Source organism: Misgurnus anguillicaudatus, chromosome 15 (assembly GCF_027580225.2).
Source record: "Misgurnus anguillicaudatus chromosome 15, ASM2758022v2, whole genome shotgun sequence".
Classification (NCBI taxonomy): Eukaryota; Metazoa; Chordata; class Actinopteri; order Cypriniformes; family Cobitidae; genus Misgurnus; species Misgurnus anguillicaudatus.
In genome coordinates this window covers 3,104,152-3,124,854 of record NC_073351.2, presented here as the reverse complement: position 1 = coordinate 3,124,854, position 20,703 = coordinate 3,104,152, and the positions used below count along the sequence as shown (strand labels likewise).

At 37.6% G+C, this 20,703-nt stretch overlaps 1 protein-coding gene across 1 annotated transcript; it reads right to left on the bottom strand.

The window, feature by feature from the left end:
• Positions 1 to 3,512: 3,512 nt before the first annotated feature.
• Positions 3,513 to 20,665, bottom strand: atmin (ATM interactor). The gene is made up of 4 exons (XM_055173375.2): positions 20,385 to 20,665; positions 16,048 to 16,173; positions 13,102 to 13,301; positions 3,513 to 6,836 (listed from the first exon to the last, which is right to left on the bottom strand). Exons 1-4 carry the CDS (start codon positions 20,598 to 20,600, stop codon positions 5,117 to 5,119), a joined length of 2,262 nt encoding a protein of 753 aa, XP_055029350.2. The 5' UTR covers positions 20,601 to 20,665; the 3' UTR covers positions 3,513 to 5,116.
• Between the last annotated feature and the right edge of the window lie 38 nt (positions 20,666 to 20,703).

Genomic DNA, 20,703 nt, shown 5'->3' with positions numbered 1-20,703 from the left:
GCAAGGCAACACAGCCTTTGAATGTGTAATCACCTGAAACAAGTAAAAGCACTGAAAGACTCAACTCGTGTGCCAGCTTGCAGTGCTATAATGGTGCTGGATCAATGCAAGAAGTTCCATATTGGCAAACTCTACCACTTCCTCCAACAAGTTGGCAGCCAGACATGGCGGAGCGTCTGGCGCCAGCCTTTAATTTGTTGAATTCTTGAAAACCTTTTGCTAGGCTTGACATCCATATGTAGCGATCCATGTGGATCCCATTTTTTCTGCAGTATAGCCTTGAGCCTGTGTTTCCCCTGGCAGAGCTCGCTATTGAAGAGTCTCATTGAAGCCACCCCAGATACTTTGATATGCAGTAAAACCCTATGCGGTTGCTCCATATAGTACATCCCACTAAAAACCTCCGTAAGGAGGATGTGGCTTCTGCAGCATTCCCCTTACCACTGGAATAGGTATGCTTCCCAGCATTACAAGTGTCACTGAGCGGGTTGTGCAGGAACAAAAGTGACTCTCTACGTAAGCCCCGATCCTAGTTCCTCTAATAGGCCGGGAGGCTTACGCAAGGCACTGGAAGGGGCAGCACTCATGGCACTTTGATTTGTCAGTCATCGACATGACATCAAAATGACTGGCTGAAAGGGAACGTCTTGGTTAAAGATGTAACGCATGTTCCCTGAAGGAAGGGAACAGAAACGTCACGTCCCCTCGCCATGGTTAGAGACCATGCTGCTCAGCGGCCGGTCTTTTCTTTGGCTCGGCTCCTCAGCAGAAACCTGAAGATGAGCTGTACCTGCCGCCTATTTATACTCCACCAGCGGGGCATGGCTGGCAGATGCAAATACCGCATGCAATGTGCACTGGCTCTTTTTAGTTACTCTCACTACGCATGTGTGTTGAGGAAAGCTTCAGCTTAACACTGTAGGACACCGGCCCTCCAGGACCAAGCTTGGACATCCCTGGTGAAGACGAACATGACTTATGTTAAAGAATATAAATGAAGGCATTGCTGCCCATATTCGCTCCCTGATTAGGTGTTCTGCATATCCTACCGGTTCGTCGTCAAGTCCCTATCATATGACTGATCTCACGAGAAATCGTACATATTTCATGAGTTGGCTAATTCGTATCAATTCATACAAAGTTAAGCGTGCAAAATCGTACGATTCTCATAAAAAACAACAACGAAACTGAATCCTTAACCCTGTCCCTAACCCCAACGTCACAGGGGTCAAGGCAAATTGTAAACAAAACAAACACTATCAGCAGTCAGTTCTCTGCGCCTCCACCTCTTGCACATGCTCAAACTCCTGATGCATGATCACTCCTCTCCTTCTTTAGCGCAAAGTGGTTTGGGCATAATCAATTTTGGCATGAAGTGTTGGGGACATATCCCACCCATAAATTACGCCTATAGTTTTTTTATAGTAATAGTGAAATATGCTTTTAGGTGGATTGATTTCAATTTGTTTAACCAGTTTAACAACAAATACCATGTTGGTTTACTATAGTTACTGTTTTATTTGTAGTAAAACCACGGTCGTAGTAAAATATTTAGGGATCCACATGTACAAAACCCCTTGTAAAGAACGGGATGGTAACGGTCAGATTGATCTGGACCCAGCTCTTACAATCAGTTTTTCTGCCAATGTTCTCATCTCAAACGGACAATACAAGAGATTCCACAGATAAGCGGGTGAATAAATGAAGACTGTGACTGCTATTCATAGGCAGAGCTTGCGGGGGCCAGGCACCCCATTGGCTAATAGGATTTTTATAAAATAAGTTATATTCCACAACAAATATACGGTACATATTAATTTAGGTTCTAAAACGTTTTAAAACATTACTTTGTAAGATACTTTGTAAAACAATTGTTAATTTGTTAATAATATGTGTACTTTTCAACACATGGCACTCAGTAATATCACTTAAGTGTTACCGCTATATGTTGGCAGCCATGCCAAAAAAACATTCCCGCCACGCTTGCGATAATGGCTAGAAGGGATACAGCAAATGAAATTTTGCCGAATGAGCACTGTTTAATCCTAATCCTTCACCCAAACCTAACCCTAAACACAACATTTAATCTCTTAAATAAATCTCCTAAATATGATCATTTTCCCCAGGAGTTCAGTTTCATGCGTAAATAGCATTAAATCAACAGAACATGATGATTACGTCTCTGATTGGAGAAAAAATAATAAAATAAATAAGCTTGCACAAACTGTTTCACTTAAAGGGGACATTTCATGAAAATCTGACTTTTTCCACATTTAAGTGCTATAATCGGGTTCCCAGTGCTTCTACCAACCTAGAAAATGTGAAAAAGATCAACCCAGTAACTTAGTTTTGGTAAACCATTCTCTGCAAGAGAAGGATCTTATTATAATAATACCTCCCCTTTCCAACCAAGGCACTGCCATTTAGTGCAGAGAAAGAGAGAAAATAGTTGATAGCACAATTGATTTTCAATTTCAACAAACCACCATTATGACGATTAGTGTTTGCATGTCATCAGCTCATTTGCATTTAAAAGGGCAGTGTGGGGTATTTTAAGCTAAAACTTCACATATGTACTCTAGGAACACCAAATATTTAGTGTGTATTTATTGAAATGTCCCCTTAAAATAATAAGCAACTAATTAAAAAGTAGCCTAGCCTATGAGTTGCTGTTCTATTTTGTGACGCGGTAATGATAATTTTTAATAATGATAATCTAAAAAATGTAAATAATTCTAAAGGAAATATGTTTTAAATCCTCTAAAAATAATGGTTATAGTAATTCAGGCCTTAATCTTTTATGTGCAAAAAATTGGCTTCAAGGGCTTTTAAAAAAATCTGGATATGTGAGAATCACCTGAATGTGTTAAATCTGTTTTCAGATGGAATAGCAGGGACAAGTGCTGCACGGAGGCGGGTACCCGCGAGTGAACATCTTTGTGTCAAAGGGAATGAGTATGGCATTAAATTGAATATGGGCCAGGTGTTTTGTCAATCACTGCAGGTGCGGGTTATCAAACAGGACCCCTGCAACAGGGAACTGTAGTCTAACGTTAAAAATGCAATGAAGCCATTTAATAAAAAATATTTTTAGAAAAGACATTTTAGAACAAACATAGAAAAGCAATAGGCTACACTTGTATTTTGAATTAGGTATTAAACTGTGTTGTGTTGAGGTATAAAAAATGTCCAAAAATGAACTAACCCTGGGATTTTTTTCTTGCAGTGTATGACATTTATCCTCTTAACTTTAATATAACCGTTGTTTATATTGACCTTTAAACTGTAATTCATTGTGATTTAGGATGTTTCAATATTTGATCACTGATGACGCCATTGTGACGGTAAATGTGGCCCTATCTCTCAGTACTGAATTTAGCAGTTTGGGGTGACAGAAAAATTGCCCATTTCTGATAAAATTTGAGGACGCTTTTTTGAGGATTGGCAAAATTTTGTCTCATATCATAATGTGCTTACTTCTTGAATCATGAAAACATAATAATAGATAAAAATGACATTACGAAACTTTTAATGACCAACAAAATGAACTGCCATTTATTTTGCATGTACTGTAGTGAAAATCCAAAACAACATGTAGTCAGGGTTAAAATAATAAACTAGTCCCTAAAGAACATACATATCAGTAATAAATTATTACTATTATACTTAATTATAATGTCCCATGTCAAGTTAAACAAGACGCATACATTTCCTGGCAAAAAAAATCAACATTCTTGGCACAGCATGTGCTCTTTACAGAGAAACTTGTTGTTTATAGCAATATTTTCAATACAAAAAAAAATCATCATTACCTAAATAAAATAACAGTTCAGCGTTACATTATTATGCAGGATTTACTCCAGATGTCCGTTAATTATCCTGGTACCCCAACATGAGTGCTGCATGCAAACACTAAAGGTTTTAGCAGCCAAAGCAATGCCGTACAGTAAACAGACAATGCATCACATTCTACATGTTGAAAAAACCTTCATATACATTAAATACAAGAATACACACGAATGGGGCCTTTAGCTATAATACTGCATAATATCATACCATAAATATATGTATACACAATAAAAAAAAGAGGCAATAGCTGGCTTTGATATCTAGTGCAGTACTTCCTACGAGTAGTAAAGTAGCTAGTGCATTTACATCACACTTTGCATACTTACACAGATGAAATAAATATACACAAAAAAATTCTAACATAGAAAGCGATTTTCGTTTTTCATTAAACAACAGTTCAACTGTATTTCAGTATTGCGATCAAAAGCATATATTTATCTGTTACTGAACACTAAGGCACCAACAAAAAGCTGAAGATAGCTAAACGCAATACTGAAAATGCACTACATAACAGTGGCTTAACAGATATTTTATGAAACTTATCCATACTTAAATATTAAAGGGTTTTTAAATGTAAACATCTGCCATTTGAATCAAATACTCAGTACAGTACAGTACAGAACAGAACGCAAATCATAGTCAAGCACTACCCAGTGCCGTTTTAAAGGAAATGCAACTTGAAACATGCATAAGGGTGCATTAGTTAAGATGCAAACAACTGATTTATGATATACTCAAGGATACTTAGTTCTTAGTGCCATAACAGTCAGCAAAAAACACATAACATAACGTATTCACAGTGTAAGCAACTAGGTGGATCTAGACTAAAGAATTGTACAAATAAATTTGCTTTATACAATAAAAGCAAACAGTCCAAGGATGAAAACAAACAATAACAATGTAGTCTGCTGTTGTTTTATCTTACAGATAAAGTTTTTGCATCAAAGTCCAAAACAAGACATTTCAATATTAGTACCAGCAAGACATTCCAACGATCCTACTGGAAGGACAGATTACATATGTTATTATATGTTAATATGCAATGGGAAAAAAACTGGAATTGTAAAATAATGACACTGAGGCGATAAAGTGCTGCAAAGGCATACTGTATGTACACATCCTTGGAGACATCCATAGATATATCCAGTATTACCTTATTTAGAAATGATTACAAGCATGCTAAATTATCACCCTTGCAGAGGGAGATGACAGAAACGACTCCTCCGTTAATCTTCCCCAAATTACAACCACCACCTCGGTGGAGCTTTCAGCTTTTGGATTTCTCAGCATGCGAGAACAATGAAAGAAGCTCTTCACACGTCTGGGTTTCCACCGAGCTAAAGTGAGACTCCATGTTCCAGGCCAAATCTGCCGAAAGAAAATCATCCACTGCCGTCTGGGTCTCGTTGCTAGTGTGAAGCGATGTCGAGATGGTCTGCGTTTTAGCGCTGCTAAGTCTCACCTGTGCATCATGGGTGCACGGCAGAGACAACGGACCAGACCTAACGTCAGTCTGTGTCTCCGTGTCCGAGGACTCTGTGCTCATACTGAAGCTAGACTGTCTGAGAATACTGCTGAGGGGCATGTGCCCACTCGATTCTAGTAGGAAGTTAAGGTCTGTTTGGGTCTGGGTGTCAAACATCTCAAGCTCCAGATCATTCGGTTGCACCCTTGTTCCCACATTACCGTTGCGTCCGTCACCAAAAAGCAGGAAGTCGGTCTGTGTCTCAATGTCTAGGAGCTCCAAAGTCGTTTCTGTGTTTAGGCAGCTTGATCCACTTTCTTCTGTTTGAGTTTGAATGTGTGTTGCATTAAGGAACTCCTCAAAATCAAAGTCTATACCAGCATGATTTGGTTCATGCACAGGCACTAAACCTGAACCACAGCCCGAAGCCGCCGCACCCAAGTGGTCAGAAAGGATGTTCTCTAAGTCTCGGAAGAGTATCATAGTCTGAGTCTGGTTGTCTGCTACGGTGTTTTGGTGTAAAATGTCCGTCTGGGGTCTAAAACACATGGATGAGGGAGTCTTGTCCTCAAAGAGCCCAGCAGTAGAGTTGGAGAGGGGATCCTCTAAACTATTGGTTCTGAAAGAAGCATTCATTATAGCAGTCTGAGTAGAGACAGTAAGTGTTTCAGTATCAAAAAGGTCTGTGCACATAGCTTGGTCCATCTGGTTTTTATCCACCGCTGCTACTGCTGAGCAGCTTGTCTGTGTTTCTCGGGTCACGTTCATGGAAGAGAAACTAAAAACATCAGTCTGTGCTCCGATGGAGGACAAGGCTCTGATTCGTGATGGTAATGTTTGGGTTTGCACACTGACAGGTAGCTTAATTTGAGCGCTTAAACTAATGTCGGTCTGAGAACAAGACGACACAGAGGCATCACAACTGAGGTGAGCATTTACCTGTTCAGCTTCCATCCCCCGGCTGAGGTACGATATATCAGTTTGAATATTTGTAGAAGTGCCTTTGCCTCTAGATACAAGATCCAGCACCACTTGGTCTCCAACAGAGGCAAGGTTCTCAAGATTGACCTGTACTCCTGTGCTAATGGTTTCAGATCTAGGAACATAGAAAGTGTCTCTGAAACTTGCCGTTTTAGTGTTCAGATCAGGCACCATCGCCCCTGCAGACGGTGATAAAAGTTGCACCGTGCTAACGGACCCTTGCACACCCACAGCTAAGACCAGTGATCTCAAAACGCTGCTTTCCGTGGAGGGAAGGAGGACAGGCAGGTGTGTGAGCTGCATTACAGGAACATTGACTAGAGCCACTTTCGGCTTGGGAAGCAGGAGCTTCTGGATATTTCTTGGGGAATGAACTTTGTGTTGTGCTGTGTCTGGGACTTCAGGGACCCCCTCTGCAGGGACTGCTCCTTCGGTGAGGCTTTTCTTAGAGTCAAGCACTTCATATGTTTGTTCATTGGGAAAAACGTTTGTTGCATTGCTTGCCAATCTCTCCATTTTTCTCTTTTTTACAGGTGGATACCTAAAAGATAGAAAAAATAATGACATCCTCAGCGTTTTATAAGATCAGAAGATAAACAAGCAGTAATAGTCCTGACCCACATATTTCTAAGATTTTTTCTTTGTTTTACAGGGGGTAACAGTGTGAAAAAGTCAGATTTTCACACTGTTTAAGTGCTATAATTGGGTCCCCAGTGCTTCTATCAACCCAGAAAATGTGAAAAAGATCAACCAAGCATCTGTGCTTTGGTATACCATTTTCTGCAAGCATGTGAAAAAAAATAGGTCATTCACATTTCACCTGTTTTGTGGCGTATTACAATAATACCACCCCTTAATCTGCACTATCCAGCACTGCCAAACACCAAATTTATTTTGGTACTGTAAGTATTCAGCGTGTCTTTTAGTGTGCCAAATTTAAATTTTTCTATGGGCTGCACACAGTAAAAAGTACTACAAGCTCACTTATTCCTTTATTTATTATGCTGTGAATAGACCTTTTGCGAGTAGACGTCACAGTTACATCAGTGCAAGCTGCGCGCGCAATTTGGTGGCAGAAAAACAGTGGAAATGAATTACACACAAGTATAACAGGCAATATAACTCACTAGAAAATGTCTTGTTGTGCTGTTAAGTGTAAGAATAGGAATGCCAAAAAAAAAGAGATTCATTTTGATGGAATACCCTCGTCGAAGACACCATTTCAAGATAAGCGTTTATCGTTGCAATCCTTTAAATGGACAGACTAGAGTAATGAAATCATCTGGAATTAATTCATATTTTTTCCGTTTTCTATTATTTCTTTTTACCTTATATCTTGTCTTTTTCCTCTTTGTTCTAAAATGATTGTGTTTACATACTTGATAAATATATAAAAATAGCACACACACATGATGTTAAGTGTTATTAATATATAAACAAGCCTATACATATTAATTTGTATAATAGTTTTATAATAGTTTAAGAGTAAACATGTAGGCTATAAATATAAGGAAGAAATTATAAAAAAACTGTAAAATGATGAAAATTTAATAAACGGTATTATTAAAATACATGATAGTATTGCTTAGTTTTTCTTTGTACTTTAGCGATTCATACTGTAAACAACAGTCATACTGTAAAATAATTGATTAACAAATAAAGAACAATACATATACATTACATACATGCACATCAGTAGCCAAGACATTTAAACTTTCAATTTATCTAAATAATAAGCGCTATAAGAAACATTACACTAAAGAGAAACAGACTTCGACAGAACACCGGATCCATAAAAATCAGGGCCCATATGTATAAAGCCGCTCAGAGTAAAATTTTAGTACCTCTTACACTCTGAGGCTATTTTGGGGATTTTCGCCTGGATTTGGCCTACCCAATTTCAAAAGCTTCTCATACCCACAAGCAGAGGTGCACATACAAAAGTTTGGTATCATTTTACAGGAAACCCTTTGATATTACATAAAACACTGTTTAAAGTGCTCAACATGGTTGTATGTGTTGTCAGTCCTCTAATAAACACAAAAATAAATAGGCGCTTTTTGATGTTTTTTTTCTAAAGTCTGTATTTAAAAGTGTATAACTCTGGCCCTGAGTGGGAACGAAACCTGCAGACAGTTGTGTTTGATTCCAGCAATGGCCAGCTTACAGAGGAAAAAGGAATTTTTTCTCTATCATAATAAATGCAAAAGTTATTTTACTCCAACTGATGGAAGGAATAATACGCTTATGGTGTACAATTTCTGCCAAAAAACATTTGAAGTGTCGGCATAACCACATACAGTGGAATAAATGCAATATCTTTATATCATTTTGCAGAAAACCCTTTGAAGTTACATATAAAGCTGCTGTTTGTGACAAATATTGTTATTTATGTGGTTTTTCATATGATAAAACACCAAATTTTCTTTTTTTATGTTGTAAATACTGTCTTTGAAAGTGTATAACTCTGGTTCTGTGTGCTCTAGCAGACTGCAGACAGTTCTGGTTGTTACCAGCAGCAGACAGTAAACACCCAAAAAAAGAATGAACTCTTTATCATGTCGCATTCAAAAGTTATTCTCATTTTACTGAAGTGTGCGAAAATAAATTTTTCATATAAATATTAATTTTTAGTTTTGCACATATAATAAATAGCAAGGGATTATTCATGCACACAACCAAAGAAAATGCTGTGAATGGACTCATTTTTTAGAGTAGGACCTAAGAGAAAAGATGGTGTATCATTTGTGGCTATCTGTGCTATCTGAGGCAGTTCACAATCAAGTTTCCCATATGTTTACAAAAGACGATTTTTTACCTCATTATTCATTCGACGATTGTTGGATATGTGATGAGAGTGAGAGCTTTCATTTGATATAAGACTTGCCCATGTTTGTCATACTTGAAAAATATGAGATATGTGAATATTAAATTATATAAAAAAATATGGGGGGGGTGATAGTGTAAATTAAGTGTAACTAACTTTCTTACTGTAAAACATATCTCAAAGTGATGCATATCTGCAGAAAGTAGAGAGTCTAAGCTTTCAAACAGTATCTTATATGTGGTACTGGGTCCATGACAGATCATTAAAAATTAAAGGAATATTTTATATTAAGTCAAAATAAAATAATTCTGGACCCGGTACAGGGTCCACAGAGTCAAAAAAGTTAAGTGTGTCAAAATTCTAAGAATGATGTAATTTTACTCTTATTCCTAGACTTAAGAATAAGTTTGATTTTTAAAGCCTCCTAAGTGTTAAGACTAGGTCTCAGCTCCTAAATTATTTAAGAGAGCTGGAGAGGTCTCTTAACCTAGTTAAGACTAACAAGAGGGCACCAGAGAGGTGAAGATCATGCACTTTACAACAAAGATTGTGTTAGAATTACTTTAATTCAAATGTATTTCTAGCATTTTTGAAAAAAATTATTGTTGCATTGTTGCAGAGCAGAAAATGTAAAATAAATACATATTAGTAGTATATAGACAGTAGATAGGAATTAATATAACATTATGAAATATAAAGAGTATAGGGTTTTTATACAATGTTTATTACACAATATAATATATAGTATAAGATGTATATTAGTCAAACTTATTCAAGTGCTTGCACAGTACCAACATTTCTTATGGGATTATCAAGACAGCAATGGTATACTTAAATGTATATAAATTATATGAATAATATACACTGTAAAAAGTTAAAGTTATCAAATTATTGATAATGACTAAACAATTTACGTTTTTTCAACTTAAATTTCCCAGTTTAAGTGAAATAATTAAAGTAAAAAAAAATATTAGGTGTTACCAATTAAAGTAAGTTTTTAAATAGACCCGCTTTTACATTTTACAGTTTATGATAGGTAAATAAAAAGTCAAGTGGTATTTTCTTATCTGTGACTTCAGTTAATATTTCAGATTCAGAATCTGAAGTTTATAGATATTTCACTTCGGTTAGAAGAAAAATTTGTACTGATGATTGATATGTACTGAAAATTGATGTGTGTTATTTGTGTTTTGATAGATGTTTTGTCTTAATATTCTACATTAAAAGTAATGTATTTTTTTTATTCGGGCTACTTGCATTCATTTTGGGGTACCAAAAACTGAAGAGTGCCTGCCCGAAGGGCTACCAGGGATTTTGAGATTTTGCCAGCCCTGCCATAAATACAGCAAATGAAATCACTGTACATGTGACAAAAAAGACTGTTTATTATTCTGGCCGGTAAAAAATATGCTTGGCTGGTGGATTTTTTCATCTACCAGTCCCCGTGGCAGGTGAGCCAAAAAGTTAATTTCGGACCCTAAATATGGTTGTCTTTCTTTAAAAAAAAAACATGTAAAAAAAAGATATTTATATGTCGACTGTGCAGTCTGTTATGTTTTTTATTCGCTCCAGGCTCTCGGTGTTTTGAGCCTGTTAACATGAGGATAGCATACTTTATGTCAACTTTAAACATGACTTGAGGTTATGGTATAATTAGGGGTGTCACGATTCTCCAAATCCTCAAATCTATCCACACTATTCCTACGCCCCATGACGCTTTGCGCGAATTATGGGTGCGACTTCCGGCGCGTACTGTCACTTAACCAGAGCCGGCGATTTCCATGATGATTACGGTCATAATTTCATGTATGAACCAGTGTAAGGATGAAATTATTATCAAGATATATTCAATCGTTTCATGTTGTTCCTCGGGGGTGACGGGTCTTCAATGTGCAAATATAAAAGCACAGAGACATACCATCTCTACAATGGGACAGTCAGTCGAGTGTTTAATACATGGAATATACAGAGACTTCTTGTTTTTAACCTTTTTAGGTGATGGTTTAAAATGACACAACTGTCCCTGGTGTGAGGTTTTTTTAAACGGCAATTTTTAATCGACTTATCAAGTTTTTGGCTACACATCAAGCTTCACGCGATCCGACAGCAGCAGTAACTTGCTTCTCATTCAACACATTGTACGTTTTTTAAACAAACCATAATAAACATATTAAACTCCTATTACATGTTTTCAGTATTGTTTTCGTTTTATGAAAATATTATACAGTAAATAAGACATGAGCTTATGAAATTATTTGCTTAAAATCATTTAAAACAAAAATAACTGTATGCGTAAACACATCACGAACTATTATAAAAGATGTCGTAGGCTATTATGTACTGTAATCTCATTTTTGTAATAATATATAGTAGCAGAATAAATCAGCATATTTTTATCAGCATAATACTGTATGTTGTTTTTGAATAATTATTGTATAGTTCACTGTCAGTTTCTAAGAAAGGTTTTACTGGATGGATGTGTGGATACAGTTAATACATGCACATGCGCCACATAAACATTCAGTTCTTGTGCGTGTATTATAGTTAAAACAACTGTTTTGTAAAGATTTACTGCGTTTGTATCATCTATTATGGCAACCCGTAACTGCACAAATTATGCCGGTCTTCCTGGATTTCATAATAAGCATTATAATGCCAGTCAAAACGGCAGACTCGTATCCCTCACAATAGGACTACTATTAGCTGTAGTGGCTCACCGGAAGTTCTACCCATCTGAGCTCAAGATGGCGTCGCCCGCATTTGCGTCAGGAATAACATTTACGATTCTAAGGTCACGGTTCGATTCTCCATTTTTACTTTTTTTTAAGAACAGGTTGCTATGCCATTTTTAGATAGACTAGACTTTTATAAAATATAATATTTGACATTAAACCCAGAGATGCCCTGCCATGTTAGTCGCGCTGCCAATGACAAAATATGGTAACTTACATGATTTTATGATTTTTTTGCATCAATCTATGAGCAGAAGCATGCCCTAGCGCTGCTTCTGCAATGGGAGCAGCCAACCTAACACGCTTAGTTAACAACACTCCTGTAGATACGTTTGCAGTTAAATGTGCACCGTGTAGATTTTAGCGACATCTAGTGGTGAGTTTGCAAATTGCAACAAACGTCTCAGTAAACCGCTAGTCTCAGCCTCAGACGTCACGCCCACAGACTGTTGGCTAAACGTCTGATGTTTTTCGTACACTTTTCTGGATACCCTGTGAAAATGTCAAAATCGTCTTTGATTGGTTGAAATAAACTGGATTTCCAGGAGACGCGAGTGTCGCGATTAGTTTCGGTCCATGGAAGCATAGACTCTCTAAAAGACATCCAAGAGTTTTGCTTGAGGCAGTTAGTGGAGTCAAAAAGTTTGGTTTTCCTGAATTGCTTGTACGTGTTAAAAAGTGGAGAGATGTGCTTCAAACAGATGTTTAACAGGAGCGTCTCATTGGTGTGGCTGTTGATGAAGTGCACAACGTTGTTCTATGGTGAGTAATGTTGTTTATTTAGATGCTATTTGGTTGCGGCTGGTTATTTCAATAATGCCAGCCGGCTCGTTATTGTGGGGAGTCCAAAATGTGACGCTAGACGAAACAAACTGTGATTGGTTGTTTGACATGTCGGTCAAACAGCTTGTGGGCGGGCTTTGTCCAGAAAAGGCAGAGAAAAACACGCGAGACTATTAAACCGCTCCTTTCAAAGCACAGAGAGAACCTGCTGTAGCTGCCACAGTCGTCTTTTTGAAACAACATTGTGAGAAAACATGCACTGTAGAAACATGGTGGCGCAAAATAGTGACTTCCATTTAAGGACACCAACGGTGTATGTAGATAAAAACATATGACGTAGACATAATATTCAGCACTTTATGATTTTCTGTGAAATTGTGCAACTGTATAATGCCTTGAGCAGGTCAAGGTAGAAACATACCATCCTTCAAAAGCTGCATTTTTGAACAGATTGAATCATGTACCTGTGCTCCTTAGGAACCTCGTGGCCTGTTCTGTAGATATGAGATAGCAGTGCTGCTCTACTGGCATAAGGACAACCACATGTACAGCTATATGTCCTCCCACAATCCTCAGTGTGTCTCCGCAGATCCCACTCTGTGCTGTAGCCATTACTGCATTTCAAACACTTGTGCTTCTTCTCTGCATGCATCTTCATAAAGTGCTGCACCGTTGGTAAGATTAGGAAACAGATTAGTTAGCAACAGCTTTTCTAACAGGATATACTTGCATAACAAATTCTAACATATAATAGAGGTGTAACGGTACCCAAAAATTCATGGTTCGGAACATGCCTTGGTTTTTAAGTCATGGTTTGGCTCAATTTCGGTGCAGTTAAGAATAAATGTACAGATTTTAAACAATTTTGAATAAGAGACTTGCTTGGTTTAAATAAAATATATATAGACAAAAGTTAATAAAACACAATGAGAGAATGGAAATCACAGAAATTGCATAAAACCAAACTACTGTTAACTATTGTTAAAGATTGCATTCGATACACATTAGGTTACACAATACAGTTAGTACACGGTTCAATAAGTACCTCAGGTATTTTTACCGCAGTTTACAGTTCAGTTTGGTTCTAGCCAAAGTGTTTTTACATTATTACATCCTTAGGCGACAGGAACAGTGAGATGTTACGAAAAAAACTCTCTTTGAAATAATCGCAAAGATCTACTTTTCATGCATGTTTATTTTAAAAAATGTTTCAAAAGATAAATTGTCCAATGAAATAATTAAGCAATATCGCTCGAGTAGGAGTGTGATATAGCTCTATATCATCACGGCTGTGATTAGGCACGAGGCCGGAGGCAATCACAGCCGTGATGATATAGAGCTATATCACACGACCCCGAGAGCGATATCGCTTTTATACAACAGTTCGACAGCACACGTTTGAAAAACGAAAACTAGAAAACAACAACGGAGTTATTTTAAAAGCCTCTTTGTTTGAGAACTACTTCTTCCGCCACGGATTTGAGGGCGGCCAGAATGACAGGAAACACTTTCGGCTGCTTTGAAGCTCATAACAACTCAATGGACGGAAAAGCCGTTACTTTATATTACCGTTTCTTGGTCACAAAGTGTAGTTTTAAGATTAGTTCAGTCGAGAATGTATATGTATTATATTTAAATCTGCAGTCGATTAGTAAAGATAGCGCCTGTTTGAACGTTTGCTTAGTGAGATTCGGTACGAATGAGAACCAAAGCATGAGCGGACGTCAGTGTTCACTCGCCCCGCTGACCACCGCCCTCTCTGGGCTACATCTCTGAAAAGGATTCCCTGGCTCTCATGTTGGCCTTGTTTGTTTATGATCATCAAAATGAGATCAAATCAGCAGTATTTGGTGTCATGATCAAACTATTACTTGTTTTTTTTTCATATTTAGTGTATTTTGTGTTGTTATTGTTTTGGCGCGAGGTAAAAGTTAATAAAACTATACTTGTATAACGTTACTATTGCTTTCTCATTTATTCTTAACGGGATACGAGCACTCGATTATTATTATTAAACTTTGTTCTTGTCAGTACTATATAAAACTGTTTTTTATAAGTGTCAGAGAGATGTTTTTGCATGCTGCTTATAAATATATCAGTGGCGATATCTCATAACATGTTTTAATAGTCACGTCACGATTAAGTAAATGATCAATGTCCACATTTAAAAGCTGCGGTGCTTACCTGCAGTTTCACGGTGTTTTCGCGTTCTGATAAGAGATATAGCTCCAGAAAAAAATTAGTGTTTATATTCCTCTTTCCAAGTGTTAATCGTCCACATGATGTGACAAGACATTTCTCCCATTAACTTTAACGTAACATCCAAGAGCGCTGATCTTTGACGGAATAATAACTTCCGATTGGTGATTCACAGACTGATTTATGAGCTAGTAAACTAATGAGACACACGGAAAGTGTTTAAAAACAGGGCGTCTGTGTTTTTCCATTCAGAGATGAGGCTGTTTAGGACCTCCATTCACTAGGTGGCAGAATGATACGAAAGGTGAAGCGGTTACAGTGCCGTTATCAGCACAATATCGCATAGCTCTTAGCCAATCAGATTCGAGAACCAGAAAGAACTGTTGTATAAATATATCTATACTTGAGTAAAATAAACTTAACAGAACTGCAGTACAGTAGCTTTCATTTAGAATGTAAAGTGCAACTTTACAATCACTTTATGCTGTGTTACACTTTGTGTTGTGTATATCTCGTTCCTCGCTCTAGATAACTTGGAATTTAACTTTGCGTCATGCTAGTTTTTGCTTGAGTTGAAATTTTTCAACTTGCGAGGATGCCACATTTGAGGTAAATAGTGCGTATTAATATCATTTGCATCTATTTGCGTTGACATTATATATAATCTACTCTCACAAATAATTAACCCACACTAAAAATCTGAAAGATGGCAGAGCAGCCTTGGATTTCTCTCTCTTCTCCGCTAGCCATGGTATAGTGCAGGGGTAGTCGGTCCTGGAATGCCGATGTCCTGCAGATTTTCGCTCCAACCCTATGAAAACCTTGCCTACCTGTAGTATTTGGGTGACTCTTTAGACCTTGATATTTCAGGTGTGCTTGACTAGAGCTGGAGCTAAACTGCAGGACATCTGCACTCCAGGACCGACAATTTACACACAGGGAGGCGCGACACACAAAATTATGTGCAGGTAACAATAAAACGGACGGATTTGGATGCATAAACCAAACGGCAATTCATGTGTGTATATTAGACCTTAAAGGTCTTACCGAACAGGCATCTCTAGTAACCGCAATCCCAAACCGCAAGTCTGGTACTGAACCGGTTCTGTGCAAATACGTGTACCGTTACACCCCTAGCATATAATAATGAACTACATTCCAGTAACCTAAATAAAACATAGCAGAAAGAAACAACCAACATTTTCACGTACCTGTTTAACGAGTGAAAACTGAGAAAATGGTCTGTTTGGTCCTCTTGGGCAGCCTTCTACTGGGCAACAGTAGAGCTTCTGTGAACCCTTTATGTCTTTCCTTATGGTAGGATTGACCAGACCCTCCTAAAATAAGAAGAAATACATAGCAAGAATGTTTCCCAGCTGTGATTCCATGATTTCCATTATTTACATTTAGCAGACATTTTTATCTAAAACAACCTTGCATTACAAGGTAGGGCTGCATGATAAATCGCATGTGTTTGTCACGCGCTTCACGTCAATAATGCCGGTTCCTTGATTAGTATTAAATCGCCATCAGCTGTTTTCAGATGGCGCGACATTAACTGCACAGAGCCGTAGTTCCTTGACAATCGGGGCAATTTCGCATTAATTATCGCGGACGTATCGCCTGCGATATGTATGCGATATGGCCCAAATTGTCAGGGAACTACGGCTCTGTGCAGTTAATGTCGCGCCATCTGAAAACAGCTGATGGCGATTTAATACTAATCAAGGAACCGGCCTTACTGACGTGATGCGCGTGGTATCGCATGCGATTTATCGTGCAGCCCTATTACAAGGTATACTTTAATTCAATTCATTTTTATTTATATAGCGCTTTTTACAAATGTTCATTGTTGCAAAGCAGCTTTACATGAAATAGACAAAAATAGCTGTCAGTGCCCAATAATGCAGACAACTCGCACACGCAACAGAAGATGCTGGCCCCGCCTTGACGCAGTGATTCACAGGATGGGGCGTGGTCGACTCGGAATGCATTTTCAATTTAATTTTGCTACATCTGTTGAACGTTATGTAAATGAAAATGCAATCCCATGTTACATACCCGTAAACGTATTTATGAAAATTACATTTAAATGATAATTTTCCTACAGTTTTTGCTTGACCGTGTTAAACACATCTAATCAGTTCAGGTAATATATTTCCAATTTAATTTTGCAAATTAAAAAGCATAAAAAATGCATTTTAAACAGAACTGCCATATTGCATATTACATTCCAAATTGAAACTTGCTACCAATATGCTTCCATACTCTCCTAACTGAAAAAATGTTCTATACGTTGTAGTTAATATTTACGTAATATTTTAATCAGACGCTACTTTTATTTGTGCATTTAAACATAACATGCAATTTTTAAATAGTTATGCAATTTTATATAATTATTGAAAGGCTTATTTGGTTAATATGTTATTATTAAATAACTATGTAAAATTGCATTAGCCCAGTGCTTCTCAATTATTTTCTGTCACGCCCCCCCTAGGAAGAAGTAAACCTTTCGCGCCCCCCCAACTCTCCGCCGCGACTGTAAATAGTATAATTTGTCTATAAAATTACACATCTGCAAAACATTGTATCCTTATTAACATTAAAGAAAACACAAAAAAGAAATATCGATCAACTAACAACAAAGAATAACTTTATTAACATTGTTTTTTAGTCTGTAACTGAAAAGACAAACTCAATTTGCCTGAAATAAAAAAAATCTATCCTTATTTACAGCATATTTTTTGACCATTTAATACTGAAAAATTAAATTAAATATAATCAATAAAAAATAATAAAAAAAACTCAAGCGGCTTATCAGCGTGATTGGGGTGTAATGTCTTTAAGTGACGGTGAAAAAAAAAGACTTTCTGAAAAAGTATTTTCCCCAGGGTCTCGCGCGCCCCCCCTGGTGTCGCTTCTAGCCCCCCCTGGGGGTCCCGCCCCACTATTTGAGAAGCACTGCATTAGCCAAAGACCAAATGAAAGAATCTTTGAATTATTCGTATTGTATTGGTTTTTACCTACTCCTCTCGAAAAGTTGAAATAACGTCATTTAACTCTATCATTTTTTTTTTAATTTGAGGGAATTCTCCATTTTAAAAAAAGCTTTTGTCGTGCTTGTGGACTACAGATTTCTAAAATAAGGGAGGGGCTACAAATCCATGTTGCAAAACCATATGAATGGATTGCAAAAGCGTGCTCACAGTTTATGAATTTGTGAGTTTGCAAAAACTGAGGGTACGGTTTACAAATCTGAGAGCACGGATTGTGTAACTCATGCATACGGTTTATAAATCTGGGCGTACGATTTGTAAAACTGAGGGAACAGTGTAATAATCTGTGAGTACGATTTATAAACTGAGGGGATGAATTACAAAACCATGATCACGGATTTATAATAATCTTTTTACAACTTTTGATTGCATTTCTACCAAGAAAATAAGTATTGTAGTTTTTAAATATCCATATAGTTATCACAAAGGTAATCTCTGTTTATTATTCAAACAAATTATTTGCATGTGATTGTCATCCGCATCTCGTCAGTAATGTCAGTTCCTTGATCAGTAGTAAATCGCCATCACCTGCTATTCAGATGGAGCGGCATTTACTACACAAAGCCGTAGTTCACTGACAATCAGGGCAATTCCGCATTAATTATCGCGGACATATCGCCTGCGATATGTATGCGATATGGCCCAGCTTGTCAGTGAACTACGGCTTTGTGTAGTAAATGCCGCTCCATCTGAATAGCAGGTGATGACGATTTACTACTGATCAAGGAACCGACATTACTGACGAGATGCACATGATGTAGCGGCATTTTTACCATAATTCATTGAGAAGCATAGCAAGCATCATCGGCCGCTATATCGGTGCACCCCTATTATTTTCGCTAGTTTAGCAATCAGTCACGTTTATAGTCTCCAGTTTATTGACCCGTCACACTCATACGCTTATATTTGCTGGCCGGCTCAAACTAGTCTGACGGTTAGGGAGGCAGGCACGTAATGGTGTGATGGTCGACTGGCAGGCTCAGGCAAGTGTGACAGGTACCGAGGCTACATACTCACAAATGTGACCCTACCTGTGAAATCCCAGGTGAATGGGACTGAGTAAGGCCATGTCAAAGATTGAAATTGAAATTAAATTGACCTTTGATGCTCCTAATTTCATAATTTTGAAGCTATTTTGAAACTTTCAACTGTGCATTGAATGTGTACTGCTTGAATGGCTGACAGGTAGCGAGGTAGGTGCGAAAGAGAGTGACAGAGAAGGCAGGCGCGAAATAATTGGACGGGTCGACTCATGTGACGCTAAAGAGGCAGATGCACAAGAGTGTGACAGGTAGCGAGGCACGTGTGTAAGAGTGTAACAGATCAACTGGCAGGCTAGGTAGGGCTGGGTATTGGCAATGGTCTTACGATACGATACATATCACAGTACAAAGGGCACTGTGCGATGCGTTGCGGTGCATATTGCGATACATTGCACTACTTTTTAATCAAAAATGTAAAAAAATAGCGCTGAATTTAATAAAAAAAATTTGATTTTTTTTTTTTTTTTGATCAATACCAGAAAATGAAATAGATACACAATGTCGTGGAAAAAATGATCACGATAGTTAGCTGTATGGACATTTTTGCACAGCCCTTGTAGCGAGGCAGGTGCGTAATAGTGTGACAGGTAGCAAGGCAAGGCAGGCGTGTAAAAATTGGACTGGTCGACAGACAGACTCATACTAGTGTGATAGTAGCAAGGCAGGCATGCCGCTAAAACTTGACATTATTCAGCGCATTACAAAGCTTGGAATTATAACTAATTGTGTTCAGCTGAAAATTTGACATTTTATCATATACACCTTAGATAGCATTTTCTTGTCATAGATAATGCTATCTTAGTCATATACACCTATGATAGCATCAAGGTGAGCAAACTATGGGGTAACTTATATTTTAGGGTAAACTATTCCTTTAACTAATGAATTAAATTGCGTTTTAACAAATAATTGATCAAAATTGTTACTTTTGCTTAATGGTTAAGCAGTTAATTATGTTTTTTCTTATGTTTTGAAATTAAACTTATATAGGAATTCAGACTTTATGATTACTTTGTTACCACAACACAATGTTCGTATTTCCTCCACCTAGTTTTAAATCTAATTTACAAAACCGGCCACCCGGATACATCGGTTTACCAGTAAGTTAGCGTTTTTATCCAGTTTTTGCATTGTAGCAAAGCAGCTTTACAGAAGATACATTTCAGAACAAACAGTAGATTAATAGGAAACTGTGTATAAATATGGAATAGAAAGATTAGAAAACAGGTAGGTTATAAATCACATCAAATACATGGAATTGTTTTAGAATATATGTATAATACATTATATAAAGACAAATTTACAAGAAAATTCGAGTGTGAAAAAAACACCCTGGTGTGCAACAGAGCTTCCAAAAAAGAAATGAAGACCCAAAGCAAACTGGTTAAGGAGTAAACGAATGAGAATGAGTTTGCTTTGGGCTGATAAAATGTTGTATAAAAGATGTACCTTGATTCTGTGGGACTTGACCAGATGCATGTTAAGTGCTGGAGTGTTGGGCAGAATCTTCCCACATCCTACAACTGTACACAGTATGTTGGTTCGCACTTCTTTGGTGAGCTCCGAAATTGAGGGTTTGATAACCTCTCTGTCCTGTAAGGGCGGCTGCTCGCGGCATTTCTGCATGTCGCATTGGCTGTTTTTGCTGACTGCAGAAGCAGCCATGTTTCAACGCAGTACAGAACAGTGTACACTTTCACTTCCGGGAGACGTCACTTAGCAACGGCCATAGACATAATAAGACAAGAACATTGCACGCTGTATCGTA